General features: G+C 35.7%; 1 protein-coding gene across 1 annotated transcript in view; it reads left to right on the forward strand.

Annotated features, from left to right (window-relative positions):
- The window catches only part of NCAM2 (neural cell adhesion molecule 2), a gene marked incomplete at its 3' end in the record, with an annotated part of 176441 nt that overhangs the window by 65540 nt on the left and 97692 nt on the right, over window positions 1–13209 (forward strand). Inside the window, 1 exon segment of the mRNA XM_081327226.1 lies at window positions 9672–9743. Within this exon segment, the coding sequence (XP_081183352.1) occupies window positions 9672–9743 (72 nt within the window).

Genomic DNA, 13209 nt, shown 5'->3' on the forward strand with positions numbered 1-13209 from the left:
TAAAAGAGCCAAGTTTTCAGGTCCTGGTGAAATGAGCGAAGGTCGAGGGCAGTCCTAAGTTCCGTGGGTAGTTGGTTCCATAGGGCAGGAGCACCCACAGAGAACGCCCTTCCCCTGGGAATAACCCGCTGGCATTCATTAACCAGCAGTACCCTGAGAAGGACCTCCCTGTGGGAGCGCCTTAGTCAGTTGTCCTGTGTAAAAATGTTACAGTTGTGGTCTATTGATTTTTCTCTTGGTAATCATGTTGCTTTGTGACTGAGTTGCCAGTCACCTTTGTGATTGCTAAACAAAACTACTTACCTATGTTGGCAATTGGCTCTATAAAAGCCAATTCAAACTAGCCTGAGAAGGCAGTTTTTATCTTCATATCTAAGCAGCCTAAAATTGCTGAAGACACCCCAACTTTGATGTCTCAGTAAATGTGTGATCAATTATGCTTTTAGGTTATATCTATACAAAAAAATAGTGTTGGTAGAAGAGGAAAAATGTTAGTTTAAACTGGAACAACTAAGAAAGTCTTGAGCTAACTCAACTGTTATAACTGTGGGTATAAGGCAAAAGGTACTATCATTAGGATGTGGCATAAAGACAGTTGTTGGTATAGGAAGACATGATAACAAGCCATTTAACTGGATCCCCTGGTTGTTTTTTCTGAAGAAAATTAAATAGGCCAAATGAAGAAGAGTTAAACTTGCATCTGCCAGCCCAAAGGAGGAAGGGGTATTCAAAGTTATTGTCTTTATGTTATATTTATCTGTAAGAATGTATGTGTGCACATCAGCCATAGCCATTTATGCATCTCGGTTTGCTTGAGTGATTGTACAGATGTGAAGATTTCTTTTCAAGCATAAATCAGAAGTTAATGTAAAAATATTTTACCTTTTGTGTATTGAAGCAAGTCTCTAGAACATAGTCTTTGGTGGCAGATAAAATCTTGTGCATGCATAATTATTTCTGTACATATGTATATGCACAATTAACTAACAAGCAGTTCTGGAAGTGGTGTAATCTGAGGACATTAAAATACCACGAGTATAAATAATATTGTTTTTTTAGTTGTAGCTATTGATTTTCCCTTGAAATATGAAAATGCCTATTGTACAAGGAAAAGGCAAATCATTAATTAAAATGTAATTAGAAGTTGGAACCGTAAATTAAATCAGATATTAAATTTGAATAAGATGTATGCAATTTATGTAAACTTTCATGCATGCTAGCGCTGCCCTCAATATTCTTAATTGCACTTCCTCCCCAAGCTCACTATGTTCCTCTAGATCGGGGTGTCAAACTGGTGGCCTGCAGACTGGATGCATCATGCACAGGCCACACCCACCCCAGCTCTGCAAAGGCAAAAGGTCATGATACGTCACAATATGTCATGTGACATGATCGAGTTTGACACCCGTGCTCTAGATGTTTGAAGCAATCTTCATTTCGTTTTCACTTGTTGAAACTTTACAACATTACTTGCAGTTAAGCAAAAGCAAACAGGAATCAACTAAAGCCTTCAGTGATTGTAAGCATGTCCTTCTCTTTGCTATTCACGTGATGTGTGCATTTTTAGATTGTAATAATAATTACTCTAAATCAGGGCCTTTCAATCAGTGGTACGGGTACCACCTGTGTACATTTGCCACCTGGCAGATGGTATGCGACCATCCTAGAAAGGTGGTAGTGGGGAAGGGGAATGAGCTGAACCGGTGGCAGCACCGCACAAGCCTGAGTGAGAGACGGCTGTTGCTAGGCGACCGGTGGTACTCGGAGGTTGTCATATTCTAAAAGTGGTACAATGGGTGAAAAGGTTGAAAAGCCCTGCTCTAAATCTTAAACCAAACAAAATAAGCCACAATTGTGGGCTATAATGCTAATGTGACTTACACCTTGAACTGTTGATGATTTCTCAAATCTTGAAAATGAAAAAGCATTTTACGAAGAAAAAAAATATAAGTTTGGGAGCAGAAGGACTTTGTCTTTGCCTTTTTTCCCTATTTTTATTTCTTTGTTATAAAATTACATTCTTTTTCTTTCATCTTTTTTCAGCCAAAGTATATAAAGATTCTAGCAGGTCTGTTTAATTAAATGACAGAATGTTTTAGACATTTTTATTATTATTATTCTTGGTAGTTGGTCATATTGATTTGAGCAAAAATGGCTGAAAGATCTGGTTGTGAAAATTTGTTATGTTGAAGGTATTATTTTGTGCTGGATGGTTTTCATGTTAGTATATCTTTGGAGAATTTTACTGTAATGAAGAGAGTGAAAAGTACAAGTCTGGGAAAGAAGTAACACAGAATTGTAAAACTGAATTATAAAACTGAAGAGCATTTTCTAGAACAATGAAACCACTGTTCATGTGCAATGTTGCTGTGTCTTTTAGTTTGAGTTTTGTTGATAATTATATCTTTCCTTCATTGGTAAAATGAACTATACCATTTCTCATATATAATTAAGGACAAATAAACATTTGTCATTGCTGAAAGGGAATATAGGTTTGGCAGCTGCAGGTAAAATACTAAAAAAATACTTGTATTTATCTATTTATTTAATTTATTAACTGACTGGGTCTTTCTCAGTTGTTCTGGGATTTTTTTTAAAAAAACAGGTAGACAAAAATATATGATGTGAGTAGCTCCATGACTAGATTTTAAAAGAGAGCAAGAATACATCCCATATAAAGTGCTTTCAAAGTTTCCTAAGGTTTGCAGATTAATTCATGAACCACTCTGGTCACTGACTAAAATTTATTTCAAGTATACTTTTAAAATATAACGGGCGCCACGTTAAGATGCTGGGTTTGTCAGCTAGAAAGCTGGCAGTCAGGTTTGAGACCCAAGCGCCACATGATGGGGTGAGCTCCCGTCCTTACTCCAGCTTGACAGCTCACAAATGCAAGTGCCTCTGGTGCAAAGGTAACAACATTCCATGACATCATGCTGGCCACATGATCATGGAAATGTCTTTGGCAGTGCTGGCTCAATGGCCTTGAAAAGGAGATGAGCATCACACACTATAGTCAGCAATGAGTAGCAAATTAAAATCCACAGTGACTCCTTTATCTTACCTTTTAATAAAAAAATATATAACAGAGTTCTACTAGGCACTGAGGACAACATTTAATATACTTCTTTTTAATATTGGGATTCCTAATGACCTTATCACGAATATTGTTGCTAATGAGGATATTAGCATACTATTTTTAGACATGCTAATTTTTTACAGCAATTTATACCTTGTATCACTTCACCTGGCAGAATTTTCAATAAATTGTGTAGGTAGACTTGGTTATTATTTAGAATACTCTTAATGAACGTAGATCTGCAAGATTCGTTAGGCTCATACCAAGAACCTCATTAATGCTCTTTAAACTCTGAAAATAGCTAATGAAAAAATATTAAAGGTTAGAGAACAGTAGGTAATAATTTATTTCAAGTACTTGAAATTGCATAATATAATATTCAGCATGGGATACCAGAGCAACTGTTCATCAGGTTTCTTTGAATACTAATTAATCTTTGAAAATGTAATTTACTCAATATTTTCATTTTTAAGGCAGCACATAGCTAATTTCCTATTGATTTTTAATTTCTACATTACATAGATTTTAGATTTTTTTCTTTGATGTATATAATACAGCGATTTAAAATCAGTGGGATTATGGGTTTTTAATACTCATATTTTTTGTGGACTGTCATGCACTATATTTATTTCATATAATTAAGAATGAAACCCTTGCATCATACTTTTCACCATAGAAACATTTGTATATCCCATGGGTTGAGTGAACTCTATTTGACTTCTAGTTCAGTCCCATCAGAGACAAACTAAATTTACTGTACTTGATGTAAAAGATAATTCAGGCTGCATATCAGACTAGGAGTTTAATATACTTGCATAGTGATTTACAGTTTAATTATATTGATTAAAATCATTAGATACAATCACTGCTCAAGCTAGTGATATTGATTCAATTTATACATACACATTTCAACACACATATGTAATAGAAAGACTAATAAACACAACACTGAACACAAACTATTCATGATAAACAGTTCAAACTTTTCCTTTTCTTAATTACTTATTGAACTTAATGCCAAATCATTAAAATGTAACAAACAAGCCTTATTAACTTGGGACTCTGGAGAATGCTCTTTCCTAAATATAAGCAGAAAAATTAAACAGTCTCCATAGAGATTTAAGTCTTGACCTGGCAAATATAAAGGACACTTGCACAATTATTAATTTGATTGGGTTGTGTGGGTGAGATCAAGTTCTAAGCTAGGGTTACTAGGAGTCCATCTTATCTCTGTTCTTCTCTGAACCCTGGGAAACAGCATCAGGTAAACTATCATATGTATGCTAATGAATATATGCATACATTTGCATGTATAGTATATATGACATGATCAACCAAAAGATGCTGTCTAGGTTCCTTCTCAGTCTTTGGAAGTGGGATAGAAGGGTCCTGGATGGGATGAATAAGCTTCAGCTGAACCCTCATGAGACCCATTGGCTATGAGTTTTAGGTGCCCCTCTTCCCCAATACTGGGCACCTTCCATCCATTTTTCTGGATAGGGTGACACTCTTCCAGGCAGAACTTGTACACAGGTTGGCAGTTTTTCCAGTTTCTAAGCTCTGCTGAAAGAGCAGGTGATAGTCATAGCCAGAAGCTCCATTTTACAACTGTGCACTGACTGTACCTGTTCCTGGCTTTATAGGCATTGCTCATGGTCACTCATGTAGTCATCTGTCATTTGAAATGTTGCAATGAGCTCTTTATGGGGCTGCCTTTGTATATCATTTGGAAGCTACAACTGGTTCCAAATGCAGCAATATGGATAATTATGGTCATGTCTCAGTGCAACGCATATACAGTTATATCACTGCATTAGCTTCCAATAGACTTCTGGGAACAATTCAAGGTACTGGATATTACCAAAAAGCTTTTCACAGCACCGATTATTTATGGGACTTGCTATCTCTGCTTGTCCCTTTAGATTCAGTAGAGCTGGCATGCCAGAGGTCCCTATTACCAAGCAATACTATCTGATAGAACCCAGGAAATGTGCTTCCCATTACAACATCTGCTCTATGGAACACCTGACCCCTAACATTCGGATAACCCTGACCCTGTTGATGTTTTATAGGCATTTTCATTTATTTATTCAATTTATATAGCTGCCAACTCAACCAAGCAACTCTAGATGGCTTTTGGCTGACTTTCAGTGGCATTGGCCACTGTATTGGGTGAATCCATCTCCAAGGAGAGTTGTAGTAATTAACTGCAGGATAACTACTGCAGTAGTAACTGATTAACAAGGTATCATTTACAGTATATAGCCACATAGAATCTATGGGAGAGGGGGGGCAATAACAATAACAACAACAATGTAATAGTTTGCAAAAGTATTGAAAATAATTTAAAAGGGAGATCATAGTGTGACAGTATATTTATTATTGTAAAATAGTGCAGCGTGGTAGGAAAAAGTGTGTGCTTAGGTAAGAAAATGACATGGACGAAGAGGCAGATGTGAAAGTAGAATAACTGCAGAAAGATAAAAAGAGTCAGTCTTGTTTGAAGAAATAATAGAACATAGAAGACTCTGTGGGATTAAAAAACACAACTTTTCAACCATTTGCTTATCCTTTAACATTACCCTTTCTTAGTTTTGGAATATAAAGGATAAATTCAGTCCCATACTTTCTTACATAAGAGGTAGCATTTTAACTTTAATCACTAAGCTAAATAATAAAGTTCTGCACTTATTTCATCAGCGCTAGAGGCTTTGTTATTATGATGGTTTTTTAGGCTCCACTTAGATTTACCTTCCAGAATGTCTGGTTTAGTTCAGAGATCAACCCATATAGTGGTCATTTTTGTTTAGTTCTTCTGTTTATTTCTGCCCTCCAATTTCTGTTTCTATTTTTATTTGCATAAAGATGACTTATTTGCTTCTTACCTTTCTTTAAGTATTTTCAATTTATTAGCAGATATCACTTCGATCTGCTTTTGGAATTTCTGGTTAATTTTGTTTTCTTCATCTTTAAAATGTCACAAATATCATTTTAGATGTTATTTGTAAAATCTTATTCATAATATATGTTTTTTATCTTGACTGAACAACTGTATGAAACATTGCTGACAATGTATCACTGGATGTGATGACTTGATTTTCCTTACTTTAATTTATAGTTTTACAATAGATCTGTGATCAGAGCTATTGTAACTTCTGCTGACTGAATAGATTTATCCTTATTTGTTTGCAGATTATATCATCAATTTGGTTCTAGTGTCATCCATTTTGTGATATGTCCAAGTAGAGTTATCTTCTGGCCTTTTGGAAGATACTTATAAACATTGCATTTTCTTGGCAGAACTCTATTAGTCTGTCCCATATTTTATCTGATAAACCAGTGCTAAATGTTCCTGTTCCAGAAGATATGTTATCTTAAACTTTAGCATTCTAGTCTTATTTAATGAATATGACTTTATTGGGTTTATTCTGAGATGCTGCAAGTAGGCATATAATGGCTCAAAGTTAACCTCTTCTCCATTTGCAAACATAGTCTTAGAAAAACGTACCATTGATCGGTTTATGTTAAGTTTGAATTGAAATCATTCTATCAAGTTTTGAGGTATAGCCAAGCATTGACTTTGATATTTAAAACTGATTAGTACATTTCTCTGATTTTCTCAGAGCACATCCGAGAAAGCACATTTTTCAGGTTTATTCTAGGCCTATCATAAGCTTTGGTGATCTCACCTCTCCATTTCTCCAGTATCTTCTTGAGGTGTGGTGATGAGCGGTGGTGGGCACTTTCCACTATAATCCAGAGTCTTTTGTCCACAATTATCATTTTGATATTCTTGGAAGATTTTTCAAGCTCCTTCACTATCACTAGGCACAATCCATGTGTTTCTGTGAGTGTGGAGGATCAATTTATAATGAATACCGGTAGTTTAACACTAAGGCAAGATGTGTTGTCCTGATTACTGAACATGTGTATCAATATGTGTGAAAGTATTATTATAAAGTTGTTAAACATACATTAATGGGGACATGAATCTTCTTGATTTTTTTTTGAAACAGATCAAGCCATCCTCTTGGCTGAGATTAAAATAATTTTACATAGATCTTATCAAGCAATGAAACACATGAGCTGAAAATCATTACACCAAAAGCTAAGAAACTGGAACAAATGATTGCAAGTCTTACCTAAATAATTAATTTACAACTATCAGATGTTAGTATACCTTGGTAGAATATAGCATTTGCAGGGTTTTAAAAGTTTATGGAGAATTTTTTAAAAAAATGCTGGTAGAAAGGAGAAAGGTTGTATGCAGTCTATTTTGAGAAAAGAATATTTGTCAAAATATATGAAAACAGCATACTTTTATTAAAGCATAGTTTTTCCACATTGTTTTATGGAAATAAGAGTTCAATGCATCAGAACAAATGTCAGCATAATATAGGAAGAGTGGGTTACTTAGTGACCAGTATGAAAGAAGTACTTCCAAATACAAAGGTGTTTTAGGCATACAGAGATAGAATTGCAGAACAAATACTGTATATGAGGGAAGAGTGAGTGTGTTAAAAAGACACACTCTGGATGGAGTTATTGGTATCTTCAAACAGAAATGAAATGTGAAAAAAGGCAATCTATGAACTGGTGTATGGATTTACTGGGAGAAAGGATATTTTGCATTATTGCAAGGTATAGTAAATGGCATTGCATGAGTTACATTCAGCTATTTATTTTGCTTTCATCATGGCCTTAAATACTGCTCACTATTTTTTCCACTCTTTTTAATGAGAACACCTTGGATAATATTACTTCCCTGAACAGGAAGGGTGAGATGGGCATTTACATTTAGATGGGCCTCAACTTTTTACTTTTATGTAACAATATATACTAGCCATTTCAATAACAATAAACCAATTAATAGCAAAACCCAAAGTCAAAGTTTCATTTGTTTTCCCACCTCAAGCACAAAATCCAAAAGTGGTTTCCAAGTGGAAACAAAGTTGTCTGTAGTCTTTTCTTTGGTTAGAGTAGTCAGTTTTTCCAGCCAATCATCCATTGTGGGAATGAGAGTATCTTTCAATTTTTTGTGCATAGAGCATTCTTGCTGATGTCAGCTTAGGGAGCACCTGCGGCCGGCATCAACTTCCCTCCACCTAGTGCGTTCCCACAGAGAGGGCCTCCTCAGGGTGCCACCGGTCAGAGAGTGCCGACTGGTGACCCCCAGGGGGAGGGCATTCTCTGTGGGTGCGCCTGATCTGTGGAACCGTTTACCGGTTGAGCTCCGGATGGCTCCCAACCTTCGCTCCTTCCGACGTGATCTAAAAACCTATTTGTTTGAACAAGCCGGCCTGGTATGATGGGTTTGGGTTTTAATTGTTGTTTTTAAGTAATTCATTTATTGTATTTGGGCACTATGGTTTAATCTGTTTTTATTTTTGGTATTTTGGTATTTCGGTATTTATTGCCCTGTTCACCGCCCTGAGTCCTTCGGGAGAAGGGCGGTATACAAATTAAATTAAATTATATATATATATATATATATATATATATATATATATATATATATATATATATATATATATATATATATAATAAGAAAGTTCCATTTTTTTCCAATTCTTTGTCTATTAAGCCTAAAAGAACAGAATGGTTGAAATAGTTGGATTAACTTGTTGTCTTTTATTTTTTATTTGATTTATACCCTTCCTTTATTTTTCCAATTCCATGTGACATGCATGTTGTACTTACCTCCTCTTTACTTAACCATGTTAAGTAGTTTTGCTGACAGGGAATGAAAGACCCAAAGCCACCAAGCAAGCTTTCTTGCTTAGGGGAAGCTGAGAACTTTTGGTTTCTCAATTTTTAATCTAGTACCTTAACCACTGCACCAAATTGGGTCTCAGTGTTATTTATGCAATTGTTGGAATTCAAGAATTTATAATAATTACGAAAAAAAGAATATAAGCCATTTATATAAGCTTTTTAGAAGGGACGCAGTGGCTCAGTGGGTTAGGACACTGAGCTTGTCGATCAGATGGTCAGTTTGGTGGGTCGAATCCCAAGTGCCGCGTAACAGAGTGAGCACCTGTTACTCGTCCCAGCTTCTGCCAGCCTAGCAGTTTGAAAGCACATAAAAATGCAAGTAGAAAAATAGGGACCACTACGGTGGGAAGGTAACAGCGTTCCATGCCCCTTTGGCATCTAGTCATGCCAGCCACATGACCATGGAGACGTCCTCAGACAAGCGCTGGCTCTTCGGCTTTGAAACAGAGATGAGCACTGGCCTCTAGAGTTGGAAACGACTAGCAAGCATGTGCGGGGGAACCTTTACCTTTACCTTATAAGCTTTTTATACAGGCACATATTTAGTGAAAATTTACCAATAATATATTGGTAATATACTGTATGCCTTTCTGGGAATGTAGTTTACTTGGTTTGTAGCTCCAATGTTTTGTGCATCTTTATTAATAATTCTTCAGTGATCACATTCTACTGAATTTAAGATTAATAAAAAATACTCAAAATTGGTTTTTTATATAATTTTCATTATAATTAAAAATGTATATAGCAATTGTATGCATTTTTCTATTTTTTCTTATTAAAGTAGGCTACCTTAAATCTATTACTTCATGTCTTACAGCACTTCAAGTTTCAATATCCCTCAGCAAGGTAGAAGTCAGTGTGGGTGTATCAAAATTCTTCACCTGCACAGGTATAGTACACATTATTGTTTTGTATCAGCTTCATGATCAATATAATTATTAATATTAACTGGAAAAGTTATGGTACATTCTAGTGACTTCTTTAAATACTGTATTAAAAGTATTAGAGATAGTGTAAGCATAGAAGTAAAAAAAAAATAATAGAATGAATTCAAATGTTTAAATCAAAAGTATGATAACTGACCAGGAAATTATCCTTCAAAAGTCAAAATAAAATGAAGTTCTATATAAGCACTTTGAAATGGTACTATTTGAATAGTTCATTGTGAGTTTTTTATATTCATGAAGGTTTTTTTCTGAAGCAAATTATTTGTACTATGTATCTCCAGCAGTGTATGTTAACCTAGCACAATGCTAACTGGATAGCAATAGTCAATGAACCAGCAGGACAGTTTTTCCATTTGTAGTAATTATGCTGAAAGTTTGCCATGAAGAACAGCATGAATTGAGAACACAAAGAAATACAGTAATATTCAACATTCCAATGAAATCAATTCAATCTTTCTGTATTGAAATCTAACAAGCCAACGTATCATAATGTTGTGCATTTATGATTTACAACCTGTGATGCTCAGTTGCATTACAAATACTCGTATAGTGCACACATTACATTGTGAATGCTTTGTATGTGTCTTAATGGCTATTTACTTATAAAATAAAGCACAATATAGAACATAATACACATGCAACACTTCCTGAAAATTAAATTTAAACAAAATAGTAAACTTACCTCTCTGGTAGTCAGGCAGTCATTTATATTTGCATTAGTGTTTCTATATACAGATAAGGAAAATTAAAGAGAGAGTAGCCTCTGAGAAATTAGGGACTTGTGGTGGAATCAAATAGTTCAGCACTTGGTGGAGCAGTGGACTAATGCCTCCTTAAGTAACACCAGCTGCCTGCAATTAGTGCAGGTTCGCATCCCACCAGGCTCAAGGTTGACTCAGCCTTCCATCCTTCCGAGGTAGGTAAAATGAGGACCCAGATTGTTGGGGCAATTAAGCTGACTTTGTAATAATGCCGCTGGGGTGTGTGTGAAAGCCCTAATAAGCAGGCATATACATAGAATGAAGGCTACTGCTAAGCTTGTAAGCCGCCCTGAGTCTTCAGAGAAGGGCGGGATATAAATGGAATTAAAATAAAAAAAAAATAAAAAACTTTCAGTTCGAAGAACAAACTCAAATGAAGGCAAAGAAAGCAAGGGATTTAAGAGTCAATTCACCTCAATAAAGAGGATATATAATGCTTTAATTGAATTGGATTCGGAAACGGAACTGGTTAAAGACTGCATGGTAAAGTGGGCACAAAATATTCAGGAACCTATTTCGCTGGACACCTGGGAGATAATTTGGGTCAGAAATGTTAAATTTACCCAGGCTCAAAATTTAAGAGAAAATTTTTATAAAATGTTTTATAGATGGCATCTGGATCCCAAGAAGCTGTCCAATATGTATCCTAATGTACAGTCTAAATGCTGGAGGTGTGGTAGTTTAGAAGCTACCTATTTTCACATGTGGTGGACTTGTAGAAATATAAAAGCTTTTTGGATTAAAATTTGGTGGAACATTCAAAAGATTTTTAAGAGAAAGATAAAGTTCTCCCCGCAATTGTTTTTATTGGGCATTGTTGTAGATTGTGATGTTAAAGAAACTAACTTGATGTTGAACATGATAACGGCAGCACGGTTACTGGTGGGACAATATTGGAAGAAGGATAGTTTGCCCACTGTAGAAGAATGGGTGTTTAAAGTTTCGAATCAAGGATCATTCACAGGAAAGATATATTTCAGTTTGGAGGAGATGGATAAATTATATTCAAAACAAATATGGGACCAAAAAGTACCATTTAGCTTATAAGTAGATTTTAGTGAGATATTGTTATTGGTACATTGTTTGTAGTTATGTTAAAAGAGAGTTAAAGCGCATTATGAATTTGGTTAATTGTATATTATGCATAATTTTTATTTAGAATATGATTATTGCAACTATAATCCTGTATTTAGCTCTGGGAAGTGGGGGGGGAGTGGGTGGGTTTGGGGTGGGAGGGATTTGGGGATATATTGTAAAATTTTGTTTTTGTAAAACTCTTTAATAAAAAAAAAATCACCTCAATAAAGTACACTGGATTTGTTTAAGCTATTACATTTTGAAATATCTCTCAAAAGTAAGATGAGAGATATAAAATAAGTACAGAAATAGGAAGCTACTTGCCCATTTGAACAAAATGAGAAACTTAAGGATAAGATTTTTACTATAATACAGAAAGCAAAAAAATTGCAGGTAGAACTTTTTATTACTGCAAAGACCATAGACTAAAATTTAGGAGAAGCAACCTAAAAGTATTCTGAGGTACTATTACTAGTTCAGGTGTTTCCACCAAATACAAATGGGAGGAAAGGAAGATGATTGAGATTGAGATTAGCCAAAGAGCATGACTGAAGGAGAAGAGGTTTATCAGGTGTCTGGTAATTAAGGTTTGCTGGCCTGAACAAAAGATTGTCAAAAAGGCTAATAGCCTTAACACCTTATCAGGCCTGTTGTTTTAAGTGATAAGAGGAATTATCAGGAAGTTAGTCTAAGGCAGGGGTGTCAAACTGCCAGCCTGTTGGCTGGATGCATCATACTGAAGCCGCGCCCACCCCATTGTCAGCAATGCAAAAAAAGAGTTGCAATACGTCGTGACACGTCATGTGACATGGCGAGTTTGACACCCATGGTCTAAGTCTTTGTTTAGCAAATCTCTTTGTGGTGTTATTGTGTTATCCAGGTCTAGGAGTTAACAGTGAGGCTAGAGAAGAATTTTATCCACTCTATTTTCATAGGTCTTTGGGAAAGTCACCCTCTCAATATCACACTATAACACTGTTAGCTAGGAACACGGATCACAGAAGTAGTTCTCTGAGGGTACCTGGCCTCTCTTTTGTGGTAGGCCCCATTTACAAGCCATCTAGAGTTTTCTGTCAGGTAGTTACTAGGAGACATAAGAATGCTAGCTTTAGAAATATTTAGTCAAATCAGGGGTCTAAACTTTAGATAGATTACAATCTTACCAAAACCAGCAGCATGTCCATCTTCCTGCCTGCCTTAATAATCATGTCTTCTTGACAAGCCACCATAGATAGCAGTTTGGAGAACATTAGACTGGTTGTTCTTACTGAGAAAATATAGTGGGTATTTTGCTTGTTGCTAGGAGTTATCTATTTGCTGAACAGTCCAGTCCTCTTCCCCTGACTTTGCACCGCTTTCCTTCATTGGACTGGATCTCTCCACAATCATTAAGAAAGAAAAGTACTGACAATAATGTCTTCATCCTTGGAAAGACAGGCTACCTAGCACAAAGGAGCTGTTTCTTCAGTTTCAAAAAGCATAAGCTCAATATGAGGTCAATCTGCAGAGACTCTGCAGTCCTCAAGGTCCAATTTTTCCTGGAGATCACCCAAGGTCTTTTCTGAAAAAA

This window comes from Vipera berus (assembly GCF_964194415.1).
Source record: "Vipera berus genome assembly, chromosome: 4".
Taxonomy (NCBI): Eukaryota; Metazoa; Chordata; class Lepidosauria; order Squamata; family Viperidae; genus Vipera; species Vipera berus.